The sequence below is a fragment of the Podarcis raffonei genome, chromosome 14 (genome assembly GCF_027172205.1).
Source record: "Podarcis raffonei isolate rPodRaf1 chromosome 14, rPodRaf1.pri, whole genome shotgun sequence".
NCBI lineage: Eukaryota > Metazoa > Chordata > Lepidosauria > Squamata > Lacertidae > Podarcis > Podarcis raffonei.
This window is the reverse complement of record NC_070615.1, coordinates 28,889,504-28,898,757: the sequence shown is the minus strand read 5'-3', so window position 1 is coordinate 28,898,757 and position 9,254 is coordinate 28,889,504. Positions and strand designations below refer to the sequence as shown.

Genomic DNA, 9,254 nt, shown 5'->3' with positions numbered 1-9,254 from the left:
CGCCGCCCTGCCGTGCCACTCGCCCGCCGCTCCCTGCCCTGCAGCGGCCCCTGCCGGCAGCAAGCGTAGGAGCAGGCGGGCGCAACCCTGGTCCAGCAGTAGAACAGAAAGAAAGGATTATGGTGTTTGTTTGTTTGTTTGTTTGTTTGAAAGAAGGAAAGAAAGAAACAAAGTCTTGATCCATATCGTCAAAGTGGAGCAGCAGCTTTATATTATGCTGCATTGATTTGCTTCATGGTTATGTAGTTATTTAAAATAATTTTAGCCCTTTCTTAAGGATGGAATTCCAGGGGATGTTACATAGTTTGAAACTATATAATACAACTGCAGATATATAATCAGTAAGGAAAGCCAAAAGAATGCAAGGAAACCTCCACCCTCCTTGAAAAAGACAATCCAATACATAACTACAGCCAAAGCCCATCAACAATTGAAAAGAAGATCAAACTCAGGAAAAAGCCAGTGAAAAGAAGTCTTTACCACCCCTGTCATCCTGGTGCAATCCAGCTAATTTTGGACTACAAATCCTATCAGCCCCTTGAAGCAACATAGTCCCCTGTCTCCCTCCTGCCTAACCTATATGCTCTCGGAGATGGGCAAGTGAGGCAAGGTAGATGGACCTTTGAATAATTTAGTCCAAACCATTTAAGATTTTAAAGGTCAAAAGCATCACTTCAGAGTAGACCAAGAAAATTGTCAGAAGAAGAAACAAACATTTTTCATCCCATAAATATTCTGGGTTTGGGGTTTATTCCTGTCCCTTGCTTTTGTTGCAGGATAGTGCAGAAGTTGGCAATAATATGGTAACATTGGGGAAAGCAAATTATAAAGCAGAATGGAGGGTCTAGTATAAACCACCAGTAATGTGCTTACATTGATTATATCAATGATGTGTCACAAAATACTCCCCTGCCCCCACAAAAGAGTCTGGAGCAGGGGTAGGCAACCTAAGACCCAGGGGCTGGATGCGGCCCAATTGCCTTCTCAATCTGGCCCGTGGACGGTCAGGGAATCAGCGTGTTTTTACATGAGTAGAATGTGTGCTTTTATTTAAAATGCATCTCTGGGTTATTTGTGTGGCATAGGAATTTGTTCATTCCCCCCAAATCCAGCCCACCACATGGTCTGAGGGACGGTGGACCAGCCCATGGCTGAAAAAGGTTGCCGATCCCTGGGCTGGGGAGACCCATAGAAAACTTACTTGAGATTTGTAAGCAAACTGTATTTGGGTGGGCTGGCTGTTTCTTTGCATCAATCCAATGTGGGAGCAGAGGACCTTAGGCACTTCAAAACTCCAGCTATGCTCAACTTGTAGACAAATTCAAATATTACATAACATCAGAAATCTCGTGACCTCCTTCCAAAGGCAACCAAGCACAGGAAACCACTGATTCCATGGAACATGCCACCAAACAAGCAGGAGTGAGCATAGCCAATTGGACATTTAGATTGAAAAGATAGATGAGGAGAGCGTGGGAATTTCCCATCCAAATAAGTCCATAAGTAGTCCATAAACAAGGGGAATATGGGATTTCTTTACCTATGTGAATACTCAGCAGGGATTATTCTCAATCCTACAGTTTTGAAACTATATAATTAGAGATATATTTGATGGTGAGACGTTTCTACAATGAGGCATAGAAGAAAAACAAGGGCCCCCCTCTTTTGGCTGAAGAAGGTGGTAAAAATGTTCCAAATAAATGATTCAGTGCAGTGTGTCATTAATATTTTCTCTCAGCCTACAATAACTGTGGTTGTATGAGGTATGGTGAATGCTGACATTCACATTCAGGTTAACAGCCCTCAGGCAAATGCTGGGAATGTCTGCAAACTCCGAAATGCTGGCGATTGTTTGAAAAACATAGGATTGAATAATGAAGTGTGTGTGTGTGCTCATGCCATTCACAAGACCTATCTTGGACTGTTAGTTTTTAAGGTGCTACAAGACTCTTTATTGTTTTTGTTGCAACAGACTAGCACAGCTGCTCTTCTGAAATGTGAATTTAACATTTGCCACATTTGAGGCTTTCAGTTTAACATATGCAGATACCACTGGAGGGTGGTTCATTAGGGTGAGCCTTGGTCTGCCCTGTCCAGCCCTGCCTTCTGACAACCAGTCCAGAGGGTAGCAATGCCTATCAAGTTCCTCCTCTATAGCCCCAGTTTTGCCCTTGTAGAACTCAGCAGTTCTACACTGAACTCACGCATTGGCTCTGGCTCCCCCTACTGTTGACCTCCTTCCTTAAACTCTACCAGACTCTGTGAACAACAGCCACCCACTGACTGATACATAAATATATGTGATAACTTCAGCAGTGTCACCCAACCACATAACACACTGTAAAGCAGTGGGAGTCTGATCACTCCCAAATCATCTGCTTCAATAGATCCCATGTGGTTTATTGATGCCTTTACAGTTACAAAGCAGGAGGAGGGCACATTCAAAATCTGTAAAGACTGAAGGCATAACTGAGGTCGGGTGAAGCTGCAGCTTGTCTTCATACGCTTGCAGCAGCCTCTGCTGAAGATACCAAAGGTTATCTCCAAAACAGCAGTGCATCACAGGAACACATCAGACAACCTTCAAGCAGTAAAGCAGAGCTTTCCAAACTTCTCATGTTGGTGACATGCTTTTCAGAAGTGCATCATTTTGCGACACAGCCATTCAGTTTTACTAGCAAACCGAAGGCTAAATGAACTCCTTTCCAGCCCCTGGAGGAGCACGGGGAGCATTTGCACAACACACCTACACACTGCAGCCGACACACTAACGTGTAGCGAAACAGTTTTGAAAGCTCTGCAGTAAAGGAAGTGTTGCTCTATAGGGAAGAACTAGGAGCACTGATGTTGCTGGAGCCAGCGATGCTGCAAATGTGTGTGCGTGGGGATTGCTGTGTTTGCTGGTAGAGGCTGGTCCAAGACATTTTGTTGCCGGAGGCAAAGGGCAAGATGGCACCTCCCTCCCAAGTTCAGAAGGTAACTGGATTGAGAAGGGACTTGAACTCAACACTGGCAACAGGATAGCAGCACACCTGAAGGCTGCTGTTCAGGGGGGTGCAGGACAGGCCCTGTGGAACACCTGCTTCTGCCCTCCAACAAAAGCAGTGGTCGCACCCGCCTTGCTCAGGGAAAGCTCCCTGGGCAAGGGCGGGTGTAGCAATCTAGTATGACAGCAACAATCACAGAGAACAATGGCTCTTAAAGTGAACCACTCAGTGGGATCAGGTGTTAAACAGGGTTGTGTTATTGCCCCAACTCTATTCATTATTTTCATTCCATGATCCTACGCTTTGTCGAAGGGAAACTCCCCACCGCAGTAGAAATCATATATTGAACAGATGGAAAGCTCTTCAGTCTGAGCAGGCTGAAAGCAAAGAGTAAGGTTACTGTAACTTCCGTCATAGAGCTTCAGTATGCTGATGACAACGTAGTGTGTGCACGCTCAGAGGGTGACCTCCAAACCATCCTAAATATCTTTGCAGAAGCTTACAAAAAGCTTGGCCTATCACTCAACATCCTAAAAACCAAAGTGATGCACCAACAAGCACAAAATAACCCCTCTGCAGCACCACAAATCTAACTCGATGGTGTCACGTTGGAAAATGTCCATCACTTCTCCTACCTAGGCAGTTATCTTTCCACAAGGGCCAACATTGATGTCAAAATCAACTATCGCCTGAGCTCTGCGAGTACGACTTTCTCCCGAATAAAGTGCAGAGTGTTTGAGGACTGGGACATTCGCAGGGAAACCAAAATGTTTGTTTACAAAGCTATTGTACTGCCAAACTTACTATATGCTTGTGAAACATTGGCCACTTATAAATGCCATCTCCAACTCCTTGAAAGATTCCATCAACGGTGTCTCTGAAAAATTTTACACGTCACTTGGGAAGACAGGCAAACTAATATCAGCGTACTAGAAGAAGCAAAGTGCTGAAGCAATGATTCTTCAACATCAACTTCGTTGGACTGGTCATGTTGTTTGGATGCCTGATGATCGTCTTCCAAAGCAACTACTCTATTCCGAACTTAAAAATGGAAAGCATAATGCTGGTGGTCAACAAAAGAGGTTTAAAGACTGTCTCAAGGCAAATCTTAAAAAATATAGTATAAACACTGACAACTGGGAAACACTGGCCTGCGAGCACTGCAACTGGAGAACAGCCTTTACCAAAGGTGTCATGGGCTTTGAAGACACTCGAACTCAGGACGCAAGGGAGAAACGTGCTAAGAGGAAGGCACGCTTGGCAAATCCTCACCTTGTTCAACTCCCGACTGGAAACCAATGTCCCCACTGTCGAAGGACGTGTGGAATCAGAATTGGCCTCCACAGTCACTTACGGACTCATTGTTAAAACCGTGTTTATGGAAGACAATCTTATTCGGCTACGAGTGATGACCAAAGAGAAGAGAGATAGAATGTTTGCATGCTAGCTACTTTATTTATTTATGGCCACGATAATTCCGTCTCTGTGGAGAAATGGCAACTCCTGGCTTCCCTGTGAGCACCCTGATGCGACGGAAGTTTTGGCGGGAAGTCCCGAGAAGCCGAGCAAGAGGAAGCAGGCTCGGGCCTGGGCCTTCGCGAGCCAGCGCCGAGGGGAACTGGGCCGCACTGAAAGCTGCCCGGCTGGCAAGAGTGGCCGAAGAAGCCGCCGCCGCCCCTTTACGCTATTTGCCTCTCTTCTTCACTGAGGGAAACGGAGGAGGGGGAAAAGAGGCCTTTGCCAGGACCAAAGATGGCGGCGGCCGCGAGAAGGGTAGGCCGGCTGGTCCCGCGGTTGCCCGCAACCAGCATGGCGGCGCCGGCTTCCTGCGTGCCCGTCTCGCCGCGCGGGCTCCGCCCCGCCCGCCGCCGCCTCAGCCTGAGCAGCAGCAGCAAGAGGAGGAGGAGGAGGAGCAGCTCCGGCTCCTGCACGGCTGTGCCGCCGGTGAAGCTCCCAGGCGCGGAGGCTGGGCTGCGGCGGCGGGGATGAGGCGGTGGTAGGCCCGGGGGGAGAGGGCGCCATGTCGGGCCGGGCGAGTGGCGCTGCGGCGGTGGCGGCCCCGGTGCTGCCCGCCGCCGCTTCGCCGGTGGTGGTGGCGGCGGCGGCCAAGGAGAAGCGCTCCTTTAGCAAGCGGCTGCTCTTCCGGGGCCGGGTGGGCGGCGGCGGGTCCGGCACTGGGGGCTCGGGCTCCTCCTCCTCCTCCAGGTCGCTGGGCGGATTCATGAGCCGCGTGCTGAAGACGCTCTCGACGCTCTCCCACCTGGGCACCGAGCACGGGCCCGCCGCCACCACCGCCCGCCACGGACACCCCCCCGGCGGCAGCAGCCTCGGCCGCTGCTTCCAGCCCAGCCCGGAGCCCGAGCCGCCGCCTCCCCCGTCGCCGCCGCCGCCTCCGCAGCCTCCCGCCACCCAGGAGCTGATCTCGCCGCCGCCGCCTGCGCCGCCGGGCTCCTCGGCTGGGTCGCTGCTGCTGCCGGCCGTGCCCGGCGTGGCGGGGCTGCGCAACCACGGCAACACGTGCTTCATGAACGCCATCCTGCAGTGCCTCAGCAACACCGAGCTCTTCGCCGAGTACCTCGCCCTCGAGCAGTACCGCGCCGCCAACGCCGCAGAAGCCGGGGACGGAGGCAGAGGCGCCGGCGGAGAGGAGGAGGAGGAGGAAGAGGAGGGCGGCGGCGGCGAGAGGGACGTGCCAGCCGTGGCCCCCGCCCGCGCGCCGGAGCCCGCCCCGGACAACTGCAAGGGCGAGGTGACAGAGCAGCTGTCGCACCTAGTGCGGGCCCTCTGGACGCTCGAGTATACGCCGCAGCACAGCCGGGAGTTCAAGGTGAGGGGCTCTCCCGCTCCTCTGCCGGCTCCTAGCAGCCACTCCGCAGGGGAAGCATCTAATCTGGCCAGGGTCCCCTGTTCAGAGGCACCAAGAGCAGCAGCAGGGCCAGTGCATCGAGACCTGCAGCACCTAAAAATAATCATCAGATGCCCTGCTTGCTTGGAAGGCATGCTGCTGTGACCTGGGTACTCTTGGCAAAGGTGTCATTCCCTTGGGTTAGACCTGACATTTAGACTGTAAGCTCTTTGGGGCAGGGAGGTGCATTGGTTGTTCTTATGAAGCTCCCTCACTAGCATCGATGGCAGTGTGTTAATGATTTGTGGTGGCTTCCAGAGGTGGTATATTCCAGCTTCACAGGTACAGGTGCTGAGATCTGGCGGTGGAAAAGTGATACCTTTGTGTAATTCCTAGTTCAAGTCATCCCCTTTTGCAACTTAAGATGCCTCTATCAATTAGTACTTGGCATAGATAATTTTTTTTCTTTCTACCTATAGGCTGGCTGAAAGGAAACCTCTGAGCAGATGCAGAGTGCCATTTGTGATAACTGTAGTTTCCCTTCTGTTACAGGGGTGAGCTCTGTGGAGTCTTGACTCATATTAAGACTAGCAGTGAATGAAGAATGGCAGAAAATACCTGCTTAGAATCTCCTTCAGGTGTTATCTGCAATTCTTATTGAGTGAGATGAGAGAAACAGTTCTGTTTACATCATTTAAATATGTTACTTGTTGGATCAGCTTCCATAGGAGGGTATAAAGTTTGGAGTTGCACAGAGAATTCTGTCAGACAGAACAGAGGAGGGTCTATTTCCTAGGATCATAAGAGTTGGACTCCCACCTGGCTTAGTTCAGGAAAATTCCTGGCATATGGGTGGCCATCCACTGCTTAAATGCCTCAAGTGCAGGAGAACCCACCAGCACTACCTGTGCTGCTCCCCAACAGCCTTTTGTGTTGCAATATTTCTTTTAATGCTCAGTCAAAATTTGCTTCCTTGCAGTTTCTACCTATCAATTCTAGTCCTGCTCTATGGAGCAACAAAGAATGAGTTTGCTCTATCTTCTTCATGGCAGAATGTTCAGGAATTTAGCACTGGTATGATTCTTAGTTAAACACACGTGTTTCTGGTAGTTCATAGATAGTAGCCCTGATTCCCTCTCTGCATAGGAACGTTGGAAGCAGCCCAACGCTGAATTAGGTTATTGGTTCATCTCACTCAATATTGTCTACACTGACTGGCAATGGCTCTTCTGGGTCTAAGGCAGGAGATGTTCTCAACCCTACCTGGAGATGCTGGGGGTTGAACTGAAGAGACCCTTCTGCATGCTAACCAGATGCTCTACCACCTAGCTACAACCTTTCCCCAGGGGCACAGCATCCTCTGCAGGCTTTGGTCTTGCTGTGTAGAGAGATGTGACTAGTGAGTTACTATATGCCCAAGATCCCCAAAAACTTGTGTGGAAAGATAAGTGTGGTGTGTGTATCAGAGAGAAAGAGACATACATGCTAGTCAGTACTCCTGGCTTATGAATAACACCTGAGCAATGATGCTTCACAGTTGACTCTGATCATATCAAGACCCTGCCTATGACTGTGATGCCTACTCTGCCTCATTTTAATATTGGGTGATGGAAAAACTGCAACTTCACACAGTTCTGTTGTCAATTGTTGTTGTTTTTTGAGGCAAAGCTGGTGGCTGCCTTGTTAACTCAAATTGGAGACAAGTAATTGTATAGGAACAATTGATCTAGTCTTGTTTCCTATTTACCCTTTTGGTAGATGACAAGCAGTCCTAAGCATGCCTACTCAGAAGTAAACCTTACTTAATTCAATGTGGCTTACTCTTAGTCAAGTGGGGTTAGGAGTTCAGCCTTAGTTAGCAAAGTTCTGGGTTGGAAAATGGTTGGGCTTGGTCAACAGATTAGTCATTTATTTTCTCTTGATTTTTTTTTTCAGGGTGGGGGGCTGCTCTTCCACTTTGTACCCTCTGGTCATGGATGAGGCTTCCTGGCTGCTCAACAAGGGCTGCTTAGAATGGACCTTGCTTCCAGGGTACTGTTTGTTTATGATTTGGTGCTTGGGACAATGAGGAGATTGTTCATTGCTTGTTTTTAATGATTGGATCAGGAGAATATGGAACACTTTTCAGCAGAGCTGCTTCTCTTTTAATCTCATGATGTTGGAAAACAAGTGGGGTGCCAGGTTTCAGGAGGCCACCCGCTGTTTACAAGAGCCAAGAGTCTACTGTTGTGTGCAAGAAAACAGGGAGTCCGGGTTTGTCCCTAGCAAACTATGAAGTCAAATTGCCATAAACAGTGGATCTAGTGCAGCTATACTGGTTCAAGCTCAACAAGGCGTGTTAATGTTCTCAGTGGATTGCTGAGATTTTGAAAAGGGCGTAACTGTTTGTGTGATATTTGCCATTTTTTGGAGTGAATTGATTCAGTCTTGTTTCAGCAATTTTGATCACCAGTGGAAGAGACTTACTTAAATTATTATTCTAACATTTGTTCTAATTGTTTCAAAAACAACTTTGATCATGTTGTATTTCAGATTTTTCCTTAGAAAGTGTGTTTATTTGTTGTTGCCAGCATTAAAACTCACAGAAGCAGCGTTTTTGCACTTTCTAGGCACTAGTAGTCGAAATACTTGCACAGATCCCTTATGGGGGAGGAGAACAACTGTGAAATTAATAAAAGAGGAGGAAGCAATATTGGTTCATTGTGGGCAATGCCTTTATTAAGACCAGCCAAAATGTCATAAAATAGTGATCATGCTATTAAGGGATTAATTACTCTCTACTTCTCGGTACACATGTAAGGGTACTTGTCAATACCTTTTTACTTGGAGATGTATTTGAATAGGTTTGAACATTGAATATTTCCTCCACTTAGTGTGTGCCCTAGCTGCCTACCAGGCAGTTCATGGGTGCAGCCGTTGCAGCATGGAGATTGTAACGTGGCTCACTCTGCCTACAGAATGGCTGCAGTTATCAGCCACTGGCCACTGGGATTATTTATATTTCTTGCCAGGATGCTCTGGGACCTACTGTGTTAATGGGAAGGCTGTTAAATAAACTGTGTTAAGGGCTCAAGCTGGCCAGTTCCTCCCCTCTTCGACCCTTTTCCCTTTAGCTGACACCATTGACATTCTGTGGCTCAGCTGTCCTCAGCTTTCCAGAGGTCATGGAAGCTCATTGCGCCCTGTTGCTTTATTCTTATAAAACTAATACAATGCAGTTATCCAACCATTACCTTGTTTTTGTTTCCAAACTGATGGGCATGGAAATAACCATCCCGGTCAGATTTAAACGAAACCCACAGATTTCTATCCAAACTGTTCCTTCCTGAAGCTTTAGAATGGTGCCATATTTGACTTAGTGTTTTGAGCAGGAATGGTGACTGTTGTTAGGTTGCCTGGGGAAGAGATAGTTGCTGCTTAGA

General features: G+C 48.3%; 1 protein-coding gene across 1 annotated transcript in view; it reads left to right on the top strand.

Moving 5' to 3' along the window:
- The first annotated feature begins 4,865 nt into the window (after window positions 1-4,865).
- Window positions 4,866-9,254, top strand: part of USP31 (ubiquitin specific peptidase 31) — a 37,625-nt gene continuing 33,236 nt past the window's right edge. Inside the window, exon 1 of the mRNA XM_053364329.1 lies at window positions 4,866-5,814. Within this exon, the coding sequence (XP_053220304.1) occupies window positions 5,008-5,814 (807 nt within the window). The 5' untranslated portion in view covers window positions 4,866-5,007. The remainder of the gene's footprint in view (window positions 5,815-9,254) is intronic.